At 42.3% G+C, this 15616-nt stretch overlaps 1 protein-coding gene across 1 annotated transcript in view; it reads right to left on the reverse strand.

Moving 5' to 3' along the window:
* Positions 1 to 271: 271 nt before the first annotated feature.
* The window catches only part of SLC9A6 (solute carrier family 9 member A6), a 70264-nt gene continuing 54919 nt past the window's right edge, over positions 272 to 15616 (reverse strand). The window contains exons 15-16 of the mRNA XM_066248924.1: positions 12031 to 12136; positions 272 to 2938 (exon numbers count right to left, since the gene is read on the reverse strand). Of these exons, the coding sequence (XP_066105021.1) occupies positions 2666 to 2938; positions 12031 to 12136 (379 nt within the window). The 3' untranslated portion in view covers positions 272 to 2665. The remainder of the gene's footprint in view (positions 2939 to 12030; positions 12137 to 15616) is intronic.

Here is a 15616-nt window from a genome sequence, read left to right on the forward strand (position 1 = left end):
TGAGCTAACAGGGTGCAAATCAGAGCCACAGGATTTGACTGCTTTGAGTCATATTTGTTAAATGGTCCAATTGTGACCATAAGGAAATACATCTAGCCTTACACATAAACACCAGAAATTTGCGGCCCTATAAGTTACATTGTTAGGTTTATGTTTCTTTCTTTTTAAAACATCAGTCTTCCTTCTTTCCCACTGGGTATATAGGTAGAAAAATAAATGAAGTCAGCACTCTTTATTTCTCACTAGAATAAACTGTGACTTAAATATGGTGAATGGTTATTTGCAAGGCTATACTTTTCTTTTTAATGACAGATTTTCCTAAAAGAAACCACTATAACATTTGTCTAAGTACTCCAAGGGAAGACAGACAGACAAAAAATAAAGATTAAAAGTCTATTACTGTAACATCACATTGCCAAACACAGACAACTAGGATAAAATGCCAAGAAACCTTCAAATATAACTTTAAAAGATGAGACATTCAAGTCATTCAAATGTGTAGCGTTCACAAAGAACAGAAAAAGCAGCCCGAGAGCAGTCCCACTGGTGCATGACAGCAACTCAGACCGGCCTTCATCCAGGCTCATTCAGGTGTCTCAGCTGAACAGATGTATGAGCAGTTGGTTTTATCCTTCTTTGCTTGGAGATGTGCAGAGATCAGAGGAGAGGAGAATCTTCCAGATGCTGATATAAGCACAGGAGGCTTGATTCCCCTTTGATAATGTAGAAAGGCTGAATTAGTTGACTCAAGTGTTATCAGTTTCTCTAAGAAAAAGTCTATGCATGCTGAAACAGACGAGTTACTGAATTTGTCATGCTAAGTATTTACAGTCCTTTTCATAAAGTGAGTTCAGTGAACTGACAGAATAAAAAAAGGTAGTTGTTAATTTCTTGTATAACCTTTCTACAACGTGAATAACTTCATGGGTAAATGACGCTGAAGTTCAAAGCCCCCCAAGCATACATTAACAAAAAAGTATTGACTGCATGAAGAGGCACATAACATAAAATGCACACTTCACACGGTTCCTGCATAGCAGGAAAGTCGCTATCACTACATAACAAATGGCTCTGCCAACAGTTAGAGCTGCCACTCAAGTGTACAACAGTAGGATCCCCTTAACATTTCAAGGACTATTTACAACTGCAAATACACCTTTGAGAGAATAAATACATTTTTTTGGAAAGACATTATTTTGTTGGAAAATTTGAACATAATGTAAATAAATAAATTTTTGAACTGGGTAAAATTTAAGGCAATGCTACTCAGACCCGTGGAGGGGAAAACCCACCAGTTTCTCTTTTGCTTCTGAAACATTAACAGGTCAGAATCAAGGTAAGAAAGTATCCCCGTTCCAAGTATTTAATGACATTTTAGGTATTTTCAGCATCACAAAATAGCATCCACTTTCATACTGGGAATATGAAATGTGAAATTGTTATGTACACTCCTCCTTGAAAACTGTAAAGAACAAAACCGCATGGCAGCTTAGATATTTTCTAATAAAAAGTAACAGGAAACTAAAGACAGCTACACCAGCATGCAGAGGGGTCATCCTCCTACACTCAGCCCTCCCGAGCACGGAATGCCCCTTACGACCCACTTTGGTGTAGCGTGTAACGATCATGGATTCATAAATTAACTTTTAACATCAACTACAGACTAACAAATGACAATTAGACACAGTAAATTCAAAATTTTTACATTTTGCTCCTATCTGGCTGCTAAAGAGCAGTAATTTAAATCGATATAAAAACTTCTGACCTACAGAGCTTAATTATACAGATCAAGTACAGAATCAAAAAGTAAGCAGCAATTGAGTTTCTTATTTAAATGTATCTGGTACAGAATATTTATACATTTGGGATGAGAGATCTCCCAACCACCATCCTCTTTCCCCCCGCCGCCCTCGGCCCCCTCTCGGCCGCCCCAGCCCCTCCAGATAGAAGTTAAGTGCCCTGAACTATGTGCAACTGTACTTTGGCTAAGCTGGCCAGATGTGTCCCCCTCTACGGCCTGGGTCTGGAAGCAAAGAAAGCAAGTCTTGGAAGCCATCTGCAGCGTTCCTTTCCCAACAACAGTGTCCTGCAGTCAAGGAGTCAATTATTTCATAGCAGGGGAAAGGGCCCACTTCACTCCCCCACCTGAATGGGGAAGATCAGGCCACCAGAGAAGGAGGAAAGAGAAAGGTCACACACAAGAAAGGCAGCAGCGATCAACGCAAGTTTCCCAGCAAAGGGATCTCTCCGCCCTGGGCTCCCCCAGAAATAACATTCCCACTTTCCTCTCCCTCCCCTCCCACAAAACAAAATTAATTCCCATCACAAGAACATGGTACTCTGGTTAAGTGTCAGGTAAATAGAAGAATCAGTACATCTGTCACTTTTTATATTTTAACTGAGACATGAAGCTAACAGAACACACAACATCACTGTGAAAATAAATTTCTAAAACAGTTCCAGTCTACACAGTGCAGCCAATAAAACATAAAGGAAGTGTTTGTTCACAATCTGCCTTGAACATATTTATATTCTTTCAATGCCATATAAATAGCATTTATATACCTTACACATTCAGACATGCACTTGGACTTTTTAGGTAGTACAAATTTCTTCACAATCACATGTGCAAATTTTACAAACCACTAAGTGAGTATTAGTAAGTTTAAGATGGACTGTGTCTCCTATTATCTAACAAATTTAATGGGGGCTCAGAATCATCCATAGGAAGCACCAGGCGTGTTCCCCGAATGACCAGTTCATGGTCCCCAAATGCAAGCTCCCGATCTAAGGCATCTTCAGAGCTGTTTCCCATAAATCTCCTCGGGACACCGGATGCTGCTGATTCCGTGTTCACAGTAGAATCCCCATAGGTCAAACTAATATCACCATCATTGAGAATAAGATCGGAGTCATCATCTTTTAATTGTTCCTGGTTCTAAAAGCAAATAAAATAAGTTTTAGGAATTGTTGTGAGATTTAAGAAACATTTCCAATAGCAGAATTTTCAAGGACTCCCTATTTAAACACCTCAGGGGTTGCCTGGTGCCCTTAGGATAAAGCCTCAAGTCCTTATGTTGGCCTAAAACACAGAGCTGACTTGGGCCTTCAACTTCATCTCCCACCACAGTCTACACTTACCCAACCTTGTGTGTCCGCTGGACTGAACTGCTGACAGTTGCTTCAATCTCTCAAGCTTTCTCTTAGCTCTTGTCTCCTATTCCTCTTCCATCCTTCACCGAGGTCTCAGCTTAAAGTCACTTTTCTCAGAAGTCACCTTAATACTCAAAAACTAGGCGAGGTGCCCTGCTGTGTTCTCCTCCAGCCCCCTGTCCTTAGCCCTCTTTCTAGAGCAGCACTGACCCTCGTGTCATAACCGCGTGGACACTGGGCCATGCTACACTCCCCCCACTGGACCCAGTCCCATCTGTCTAGTCCAACAACCAAAGAGTTTGGAGCACAAAGAAAAAATTGAATAAATTCAATTGATTATTGAATCGATTTATATAAATGAAGCTTTTACTTCTTGATTAACAATACCTAGAAATACAATATCCCTCAAATAGATTGAACCCTTACTGCATACTTGTCTCCAGGCTTGATAAACTTTAGTTCTAATGAAAACTTCGTGGCCCAAAAAGTATAATCAAATAATGTCCTACAAAGGGAAAAGAGTCCAGACTCTGAGTGCCATTTTGGTAAGAAATGTATGGGTGCACAGAGAAGTCAAGAAGGGCGTTCAACCAAATGAGGAGAGTTCGCTCTGCATGACAAGGTTGCTAGTACCTTTCACTGTCTTCTTTATGCTTCTGTACTCTCTCAAGTTTCAACGAACATATATTACTTTTAAAAATAAAAAGGCATTTAAATTTTTTTATCATTTTTTATTTTGAAATTACATTTAATGGAGTGACGTTCATGAATCAGAAGAGTACATAGGTGTTGTGGACCATTAATGGCAAAAAAGCCATTATAGATTCGGGGCTTGGCAGGGGGCTAAGTTCTCCCCCCTCCATCTCCATATTTGGCTTTGATGCTGAGTATTTGCACCCACTCCACCTGCTTCCTTGGGTTGCAGGAAGCAATATACATGCCCTTCCTCTGACTCTTTGTTTGTTTCAGATGTTTGTAAATTTCACTAATGTATCCTGTTTTTGCCTTAGGAGAGTTCCTGTCTTAGCCTTTGATGTGCAACTTTGTATCAGGGCCCTTGATTTGCATAGGTCTATATAATAAAGTGAACTGGGGCTATGAGGCACTCAGATACTGCCAGGCAGTTTGAGGAGTCCTCCCGGTCCCATCATTTTTGTTTTGACAAAGTGTGTTTCCTCAATTTTGCACCGTTATTAGGAGCCGCACTGGTCCGCGGCAAGCGGTGCCCAAACAGAAGACTTGAGTATGAGTATGAGGAAACTAAAACTGAAGGAAGGTGACAGAACTCCCCAAAGTGAAGTGTGCACAGTGAGTAAAGAAAGTTTTTGGGGAAAGTGTAGTTGGGAGTAAAAGATTATGGGACAGATAGGATAAAAAATAAGGAACCTTTATGTAGAAATGTTTCTGTATGAAGACAAATTGTTGTCTGAAGAGTATCAGGGTGAGCTGGAAACAGAGGGATGTGAATACAAGGATAACTTGGAGTCTGAGGATGACAGGGGGGATGAAAAATCCGTGGCTATGGCTGCCTTAGCCGCGGGGCCTCTGCTGCTCTCAGTTCCTTCCTACATTCAACCCTCTGCTCCTTCGTTCCCTTATCGGGCTGATTACCAGGCTCGAAATGTAGGGGAAACAATAAATGATGGCTTTACCCATTTTCCTGTTGTAGAAAAACAGGATGATACAGGGAGACTAGTGCGAGAACATGAACCTGTACCTTTTAAAACTCTGAAAGAGCTTAAACTTGCTTGTGTTCAGTATGGGCCTACTGCCCCTTTTTCACTTGGTTTATTAGATTCTATTAGGGCAAAGGCTCTTCCCCCAAATGACTGGAAGGTGATTGCTTGTGCTTGTCTCTCTGGGGGTGATTATTTGCTGTGGAAGTTGGACTTTCATGAAGGGGCTGTTGAGGTAGGAGAAAAATCTCAGCATAGTCAACCTGAGCCACCGGTTACTGCAACTATAGAATTTGAGAATGGATAGGAGATTCAGGGATTAGGAAAGTTACAGCTTTTCCTGTCCTGATCTGATTTTCTTTAATGTTTTAACTATGATCTTCTGAACTATCATTTTGTTTGTTTCTTGTTCTTTGCCTGGAGGTTGAGGCAGAGGACCTGTGTTGGATCTGACTATAGGAAATATCCCAACAGCTGCCGAGAGCAAATTTTCTCGGGGAGATTTTGTTTAGTCACATCCTTCAGTCTCTCTGTCAGAAAATACCCTGACTAATATCAGGCAGGCATCTTTCTAATCTGGATGTGCTCTGAAATCCCGGGTTTCTCTCTGGTTTGTCTGGTTCGTCTAATTCTTGTTTCTGTTTAGTCTTTGTTTAATGTTGTCAAAATGTGTCTGTTTTTAAGGCCTGAATTAAGTTTGTTTTTGCATGCAAAGGTTGGAAATGCTGGCTCTAATATTTAGAAAAAATAAAATGTTTTTGGAAGCTGTAAGGAGTGCTCATTTAAATTTAAATAGAATAGAATGTAGATCCTTAAGTCTTACTGATTTGGCTAGTGCATTGTGAGGTGTGTTCAGAGTTAGGAGCCAAAAGCAACTTAAGTAAGAAACTCCTGCAAATCTTCTTTGTCATGCTCTTTTTACTTTAAGTTTCTTTAATACTGATGTACAGGGTCATTCAGCAGCAGAGAGACTCTGGAACCCTGCAAGAAAAGCCTTCCCTGAAGTGCGATGGAGGGACCCACTCACAGGAATCTGGAAAGGGCCAGACCCTGTTCTCTTATGGGGCCGAGGATATGTGTGTGTTTTCCCTAGGTCTGCTGAAGCTCCTCGGTGGTTCCCTGAACGACTGGTGAGACACCATGATTCTAGATGAGAGACTCACTTTACAAGAGCAATTGCATAAGACTTACTATGCTCTCTTCCCTTTCTCAATTATTATCTAATTTTTTAATGTTTTAGATCATTTTATTTCCTTTCTGCTCCATTGCTTGAAAAGAGGGCAAAAGGGGGGCCTGATTTGGGTGTTGCTGAACAGAAATCTCATACAGCCATCTTGAGATTTTTCGAGAGAGATCTCTGTTTAGTATATATCCTTATTACGTTCCTATTAAGGTAGCCCTACTTAAGATCAAGCAGGCCATAGTTTAACCTCTAAAACCCTGGGTTTTCACTCTTGATTTGTGTGATTGTATGTAAAGTCTTTGTATAATGTCTAAATGTTTTTGTTTATAAGGCCTGAATTAAGTCCTTACATGAAAAGTAATGATGATAATAGTTTTGGAAGTGCCGGCTCTAGTATTGAAAACAAAATGGGGATAATTTCATTTCCCTACATGGATATGATTTTGTTTGGAATAAGTAAAGCGCGCTCATTTTGGATCCAAAAGACTTGCTGGTTCGGCCAGGCTGCTCCAGGCCGCAAGTGGAAGGCTTGGGGCAGCATAGATTTACATAATAAAGGTGTAAAGATTTTTTTTGCTGTAGGAGAATAATGAAGATCACACTGGGATTTTTCAGTTTTGATATGTACTCTTTAAGGTGCCTGTTAATTAATATTAAGGGGGTGTTTTGATAAGTGTGGGAATGTTGCTTGAAGGTGCATTTACTCTATTTTTGTTAAAAGTTAACAAAGTCAAGAATTTCTTGCAATCTTTGAAGTCAAAATATTGTAAAGTGTGCTTAACATTTGCTTGAAGATCAATTGTAAATAATATAAAAAGAAAGGGGGGGTCATGTCCTGGAACCCCTGCAGGTCTACCCTGTCATGCTTTTTACTTCAAACAGTTTCTTTTGAATGCTGATGTACAAGAGATGCCAAATTTTTTGTCCTGCAAACTACTACCCCTTTTTTATTTTTATTTGATTCCAGCTAATAACACTGTTTTGTCCTTTTCTGAATAGCTCCAGATATATAGGCAGATAGGGACTCTCAAGCCCCTCAGCAAGATCTTCTGAGCATGGCTTTTAAGGTACCAAGAGGCCAAAAAAGCCCAAAGGAGATCAGGTAAAATACTAGCTCTTGGCATACGCCCTCAGAGGCTCCAACGCTCCAACTGGAACTTCATCAGGGCCCTGCTTCAACAGTGGAAAGGATGGTCATTTGAGCCAAAGCCTGCCAGGCTTACATACTTTTACTGTGAGGAAGAAGGGACACTGGAAGGTAGGCTTCCCCCTCACTCCTCTAAGGGAGGGTTCAGTCTCTTCCAGCCCTGCTCCAGCCACCTGTGACCTAACCTTGCCCAGAATACTGGGATTTGCCACTGAAGACTGAAAGGTGCCCAGGGCCGTCGGCCCCATCTACAGCACTGTGGACGAGCCTGGGGTATTTCTTCCAAGTAGCCGGTAGACTGGTCTCATTGACACAAGGGCCATTTAACTATGTCTTGCCTGAATATTCAGGGTTTTTTTATTCTTCCCTCGAAGATCTCTGTTGTGGGTATTGATAGTCCTATTTTCTGCTGCTTTGTTTAATATATAGTCTTTCCTTTATTCCTCCTGCCTCAATGCCCCACTCATATTTTAGGCTAGGACCTACTCCTAATTCAGAGCTCCTTTTTTCCTTTTTTGCCAACTTACAAATTTACCTCTGCCACCCAGCTTAGTGTATCCCAAGGTTCTCCTCACCACCCCATGGCTGTAAAGCTCCAGTATAGGACCCCTGGGTTCATCTTTCCAGTTTAAAGAAAACGGAAGCTCCGTCTTCATGTGTGCTGCGGATAATGCAGTCTACCTGGGTCATCACCAGCTAGAATCAGCGGTCATTGGGACTTTGACGCTAGCTGCAGAGTGTGGAAGTGTGACGGCAATTCCAGTGCCATGTGGACTTCTCCTGAATGTGGACTTTTCCTGGACTCCTGCTCCTGTGACAGTTTTTGATGGACTGAACTGGGGTTGGGTTGCATTTGCAGAGATTTGGAATGGTGTTGGTGCCAACTTGGACTTGGTGAACACTTTAAGGACATTACTCTTTTATAGATTCTTCTTGTATTAGCTTAAAGAGTTTGCTTAAAGGCTTTAATCGATGTATTAGTATACTTGTTTTGGGTATCTGTTAGCATTTGCTATACTAATTTTGTGTTTGTTCTGTATTTTTTCCGTCTTCCTCCAAATTAGAAAATCAGATGAGTGCAAATCTCAGCACACAAATTAAAAAGAAAAGGGGGATATGTTGTGGACCGTTAATGGCAAAAAGTCATTATAGATTCGAGGCTTGGCAGGGGGCTAAGTTCTCCCCCCCCCATCTCCATATTTGGCTTTGATGCTGAGTATTTGTGCCCACTCCCCTTGCTTCCTTGGGTTGCAGGAAGCAATATATATGCCCTTCCTCTGACTCTTTGTTTGTTTCAGATGTTTGTAAATTTTACTAATGTATCCTGTTTTTGCCTTGGGAGAGTTCCTGTCTTAGCCTTTGATGTGCAACTTTGTATCAGGGCCCTTGATTTGCATAGGTGTATATAATAAAGTGAACTGGGGCTATGAGGCACTCAGATACTGCCAGGCAGTTTGAGGAATCCTCCCGGTCCCATCAGTTTTGTTCTGCCAAAGTGTGTTTCCTCAATTCTGCACCGTTATTTGGACCTGCACTGGTCCGTGGCACATAGGTTTTAGGTGAACATCTCTATAGCATTTGAACTGTTGACTGTGCTGTGTGCTCATCACCCAAAGTTAAATCATTTTCCATCACCCTATATTTTAATGTAAAGAGTAAGAATCATTCTAAGCACTCATTGATCAAGCAAAATCAATGTGGCTAATACCACTTGAGGGAAGTAGAGCTGATAGAAACATCTTACATTCAGCTCTCCAATACTATGTGTGTTTGAAAATTTTAAATTTGTGTAACAGTCAAATAGATTGAGAAGGCTATTAAATAAATGTAATTTCCTTTTGCCTTGCCAGAACTTTGCCTAAATACTCAAAGACAAAGACATGTGAATTAAAAGCAAAACCCGTAATGACCAACCACCCATAATTCCTTCCTGTCTTAACTAGTTAACACTAAGTCTAACCAGTGCATATCACTTAATCCAGCAAAACTCAGAACAAAGGTCTGTGACACCTTTAAGTGTCGGCAGCGGCTCTTCAGCACCTTCTAATGTCTCACTAAGTTTGACATTTGAGGAAGGAGCTATCAAATTTTAAAATGCATATGTAGCTTTGGTAGTTGGCTCAGTGGATAAAGCGTCAGCCCAGAGTGCTGATGCCCTGGGTTCAATTCCTGATCAGGGCACACATGAGAAGCAACCATCTGCTTGTCTTCCAAACTTTGCTTTCCCCCTTCTCTCTTTCTTTCCTTCCTGCAGCCAGTGGCTCGATTGCTTCAAGTGCTGGCCCAGGCACTGAGGATAGCTCGGTTGATTCGAGCATTGGCCCCAAACAGGGGTTACTGGGTGGATCCTGGTCGGGGTGCATGCAGGATTCTGTCTATCTCCCCACCTCTCACTTAAAAAGAAATAAAATGCATATATGCCTTTTGACCCAGCAATTTAACATTTGAAATCTATTCTGTATACTTTTATATATATACTTGAGTAAGTTTATATGAACAAGGGTTTTCACCAAAAACATTGCTTGTAATAACAACAAAGAAAAAGAAGGAGAGGTCTATCCATAGAAGACTGATTATTACATCAATCTTGGTGTAGTCACACAATGGAAGCACTGCAGTTATGAATAAAGAAAAGGTAAAGGATCTCATAAACTCATAGAAAGGTATCTATGATGTCCACTAAGCAAAAAACACACACACACACACACAAAAAAAACCAAGTAACAGGACAATACACTGATTATGAACTTATTTGTGCAAAATAATAGCAAACAGCTATATATACACATATAAGTTTGTGAAGATAAACTATCTTAGGCAGTAGCCACAATAAACCCTTAATAGAGAATGCCTGAGGAATGTAGGTGGGAGGGGGGCAATTTCTATTTCTCCCTTGTACATTCCATCCTGTTTGAATATTTGGACAAAGCATATTCCTTTTAATAACTAAAAACAGTAGGTGTTCCTATAAAAAGGGGAAATTTGGACACACACACACAGAGAACAGCACATGAAGATGAAGACAGAGATCTGCGTGATGCATCTATAAGCCAAGATATGCAAAAGCTTAGCAGCAGACCAATACAAGCTAGGAAACAATGAGGAGGCACAGAAAAGAGTGCCCCTCACAGCCCTCAGCAGGAACCAACACTGCCAATACCTTGACCTGGCTTCTAGCCTCCAGAATGCTGAGACAATAAATTCCTGTTGTTAAGCCATTTGGTTGTGCTGCTTTTTTACACCAGCACTAGGAAGCTAATACCATGATGTTGTATTTTGCTTTATTCCACAGGACATACAGTTCTTGTGGAACTCTTCTGGCTGTTGGCGATGGCCGAGTGGGTCTCCAGAATCCAGGAGCTAAGACTCACTGACTTACCAGCAGAGTTGGCTGACCCCTCTGCACAGAGCCACATAGGCTACTAGGGCACAGGGGGAGTGGAGGCTGCTTCTGAGAAGGGGGCTTGGGCAACGTGGGAAGGAGAGAAGAAACAATCTGGATGTCTGCCCAGCCCATCTAACCAGCACGATCTGTCAGAACTGTGCGTGCTCCACTATAACACAAAGCTGTGAGGGACTCCTCCCTGACCTCGCTGCCAGCCCCCAGAGTCTACCCATCCTCCATTGTCTGGGGCTGTGCGTTCACACCCCCAGAGAAGGGCGGAGGGGCCTGGAGGGAGTGCATGTCTGTACCCCTTCACCACAGCCTGCCCCTCAGGACGCTGTATCAGAGTAGTCAGAATTGGCAGGTTTTGTTAACACTTTATTTGATACCACAGATTATTTCTGAAAGGTTGGGTGAGAAGCAAAGGTTTTTAGAAAATACTTATAACATGCTAACATTTAAAAATAAAAGCTGGTCAGCATCTGCCATTTCTTTCTCTGTTGTAATACTTGTCAAATCGACAATCATATGTCAGTAGCTAAGGAAAAGATACGGCATGGTTGTATCTAAACATGCTTGCACCTCCCAGCAATGTGGAACAGAGGCAGAAAAAGCTTTACTAATATCCAAGACGGTACATGTGAAATAAAAGGCCATCTGTTGTACTTCAGGGGCATCAAAAATTACTTTATTAATCCTCTCAAAATAATTGTGAAAACCCATATTTACAGATTAACACACACACACACACACACACACACACACTCAGTAAGGTGTTCAGGCCACATATTGCAGATAAATGAACCAGCATGGAAAAAGAATTATATGCTAATATCACCAACAGTAAGGTGAGGTACTATTCTAGATCTGTTTTGATTGATGTTACAAAGCCTGTGAATTATATTTATAGATCCCAGTTGATTTTCTGAGCAAAGTATGCTTATATTCCCTCTCATGGATTTTATACTTTAAAGCAGGGGTCCCCAAACTTTTTACACAGGGGGCCAGTTCACTGTCCCACAGACCGTTGGAGGGCCACCACATACAGTGCTCCTCTCACTGACCACCAATGAAAGAGGTGCCCCTTCCAGAAGTGCAGCAGGGGGCTGGATAAATGGCCTCAGGGGGCCGCATGTGGGCCGTAGTTTGGGGATGCCTGCTTTATTTTATTTTATTTTATTTTATTTATTCATTTTAGAGAGGAGAGAGAGAGGGAGAGAGAGAGACAGAGAGAGAGAGAGAGAGGAGAGAGAGGGGGGAGGAGCTGGAAGCATCAACTCCCATATGTGCCTTGACCAGGCAAGCCCAGGGTTTCGAACCGGCGACCTCAGCATTTCCAGGTCGCCGCTTTATCCACTGCGCCACCACAGGTCAGGCCGGGACGCCTGCTTTAAAGACAAGTAAAACAAAGCTAGCAACCCAAACACTGAGCAGATAAACTTATTTACATAATAAACAACTTAGGTTTTGAATAAAAGCTCCTTACTTCGTAAGCCTGGGGGCTGGTCAGGCATCTCGCGATGGGTCCACAGCAGGCAGGGAGTGTTGTCGTGAGGGGAGGCCCACTGTGTGTCAGCAGAGGCTTCAAATAGCTGTGCTGGTTAAGGAAGGGCTGCATCCTTGTCTTCACAAATCTAAAAGTACAACTCATTTGCTAACAAGCACCGTTGCTGCACCGACCATTTCAGAGGACAGCAAAGGGACTTGACATGACATCAGTGAGATAGCAAAGGAAGATTTTATCATCTCTACTTCACAGATACGGAAACTGAGGCTCAAAAAGTCTATGACCTACCTAAAGATAGGATGAGGAACATGGAAAGGCAAGCTCCATACTGGAGAAGGTATTCACAAATACATATATCCAACAAAGAACCCCACTCAGGAATCCAGAAATAACTTCACATCAGTTAGACAAGGCAACTCACAAAGTGGACAAAAGAACTGAGCAGACACACTTCATAGAAGAGGACATGGAAATGGCCAATACGAAAGGATGCTTGACCTCACTGGTTACGAGAGAAATGCAGGCTAGACCACAGGAGAGACATCATTACACACCCACCACAATGGCTAAGAATGAGAAGGCTGACAAATACCAGGTTCTGGTGCAGACGTGGGACAACTGGCACTCCCTTCCCTTGCTGGTGGGGGTGTAAGTCAGTTACAATCACTCTGGAAACTGGCTGGTAATATCCATTAAAGCTAAACACACACTTGCCCTAAATTGCATTCTTAGGCGTCCAATGCAAGAGAAACGAGTGCCTGTCTATGTTTAGCAAAAGATGTACACACAAATGTTTACCTTTATTTGTAATAGCTCAAGGTGTCAGTCAACCAAGAGTTTGTCAACAGTGGATAGTTGGGGGAAAATAGAAGATTCATACTATGGAACACTATGCAGTGATGAAAAAGAAATGAATTACCAAGACAGGCAACAATACGGATAAATTATACAATGTTGAGTGAAAGAAGCAAGAGAAAATAATACATATGACTCTACCTATCTGATGGGAAAAAAAAGCACGTAAAACTAATCCATGTTGTTAGAAATTAGAATACTGGTTGCCTGTTTGGGGGTATGACTACAAGGGAACACAGGGCACCTTCTAGTGTGCTGATAATGTTCTACATACCTTCAAGCGGTGACAGGCATGCAGCTATATGCACAGATCAAAATTCAGTGAGCTGTACACTTACGATTTCTGTGCATTACAATATTCAAGTTGTATTACAACCATAACAAACAATCTGACTACACAAAGGAACTAAAATGATGAATTCTACCTAAAATCTAGGGCACTAGGTTTTAAAATTAGTAGGCATTGACCCTGGCCAGTTTGCTCAGTGGATAGAGTCGGGCTGGAGTGTGGATGTCCTGGGCTTGATCCCTATTTAGTGCACACATGAGAAGCGGCCATCTGCTTCTCTTTCCCTACAGTGCCCCCTTCTCTCTCTTCTCCTCCTGCAGCCAGTGGCTTGATTTGTTTGAGCGTTGGCCCTGTGTACTGAGGATAGCTCAGTTGATTCAAGCACCAGCCCCAGATGGGCATTGCCAGGTAGATCCTGGTCAGAGTGTACATGGGAGTCTGTCTCTCTACCCCCTCTCCTCTCACTTAAAAAAATTACTAGGTCTTATTCTAGTAGCACTTAGTAGGGTAATATTGAGTTAAACAAGTCCTGGTGTTCTATAAATCCTATAGGAATATACAGAAAAGTAAATTACTATTCTACTGTTTCTATAAATTAGGAGTATTTAATTGTTCTGCACATTATGCAGAAAATGTACAGAATGTTTTATACAGGAAACAATTTTTGTTAAATGAGAGGGATGAAAAATCCCTATGACACATGGAAGTGGCTTACACCCAAAATGCTGATAATGGAGCCAAAAGTAATGACATAATCACTAAACAATTTTAGAGTTAGGATCTCTCCCTAATGAGAGTTTTAATACCACAGACATGCATGTACTCTCTTTTCCACACAGTAATTTAATTGTGAGTATTGTGAAAAGGGAACATAAAAATCTAGCCAACAGAATATAGTAAGCAGTAGATTCTAATGATGTGTCAAATGCATTTTTCTTAAATATACAAGGCTTTGATGAGAAAGACAAAAGCAGGCAAACATTTTTATGTAGTTGTCTCAAATATGCTTTAATGGAACTTAAACCAGGTTTTGATTCATTTAATGGTAAGTCTCAGCCTGAAAGAACTGCATGGTTCCTTTTTGTACTTCAATTTTTTTTTTTTTTCATTTTTCTGAAGCTGGAAACAGGGAGAAACAGTCTGACAGACTCCCCGCATGCGCCCAACCGGGATCCACCCGGCACGTCCACCAGGGGCGATGCTCTGCCCACCAGGGGGCGATGCTCTGCCCATCCTGGGCGTCGCCATGTTGCAACCAGAGCCACTCTAGCGCCTGAGGCAGAGGCCACAGAGCCATCCCCAGCGCCCGGGCCATCTTTGCTCCAATGGAGCCTTGGCTGCGGGAGAGGAAGAGAGAGACAGAGAGGAAAGTGCGGCGGAGGGGTGGAGAAGCAAATGGGCGCTTCTCCTGTGTGCCCTGGCCGGGAATCGAACCCGGGTCCTCCGCACGCTAGGCTGACACTCTACCGCTGAGCCAACCGGCCAGGGCTCAATTTTCAAATAAGGAATTAATTTAAAAAAAAATAGGGAGTAGGCCCTGGCCGGTCGGCTCAGTGGTAGAGCGTCGGCCTGGCGTGCGGGAGTCCCGGGTTTGATTCCCGGCCAGGGCACACAGGAGAAGCGCCCATCTGCTTCTCCACTCCTCCCCCTCTCCTTCCTCTCTGTCCCTCTCTTCCCCTCCCACAGCCAAGGCTCCATTGGAGCAAAGTTTGCCCAGGCGCTGAGGATGGCTCTGTGGCCTCTGCCTCAGGTGCTAGAATGGCTCTGATTGCAGCAGAGCGATGCCCCAAGATGGGCAGAGCATCGCCCCCTGGTGGGCGTGCCAGGTGGATCCCGGTCAGGCGCACGCGGGAGTCTGTCTGACTGCCTTCCCATTTCCAACTTCAGAAAAATACAAAAAAAAAAAAGGTAGTACATTGTTTTTTAAGGGCATGATCTAAACAGGTAATAGCCTAAAACATGACCCAAAGTATAGCTATGAATGAGACTGTCACACTAGGACAAGAAAGAAACTTGGCAAACAATGTAACACTGGCATTCTGAATGGAGAGGAGAATTTGCCTGTCTTCGGAAAGGTCAGAGAAAAAAAGCACATCACTGACTATTGTGGTATCTAACCTTTCTAATCTTATTCTCATGCTTTCCTAAGGCAGACTTTCCTCTTTTATTCTAGCAAGTACACAGACAAGAACCAACAAATACCTCTTTCAGGATTCACGAAATTAGCTAAAGGACAATAAATATTCAAATTTGCTCAATAAATAACCCTATACATCAAAGAAAATCTATCCTAAGGGCTCCGGAGTCCCTTCACACAGCCAGCTTCTGCAACAACCAGTCCACTGGTTTCATGGGTTTGCACAGGAATTCATGTGTGTGGGTCTCCTTCAGTAAGCTTCCCACCACCCTGAAAGAGGAAGG

The sequence above is a fragment of the Saccopteryx bilineata genome, chromosome X, assembly GCF_036850765.1.
Source record: "Saccopteryx bilineata isolate mSacBil1 chromosome X, mSacBil1_pri_phased_curated, whole genome shotgun sequence".
NCBI lineage: Eukaryota > Metazoa > Chordata > Mammalia > Chiroptera > Emballonuridae > Saccopteryx > Saccopteryx bilineata.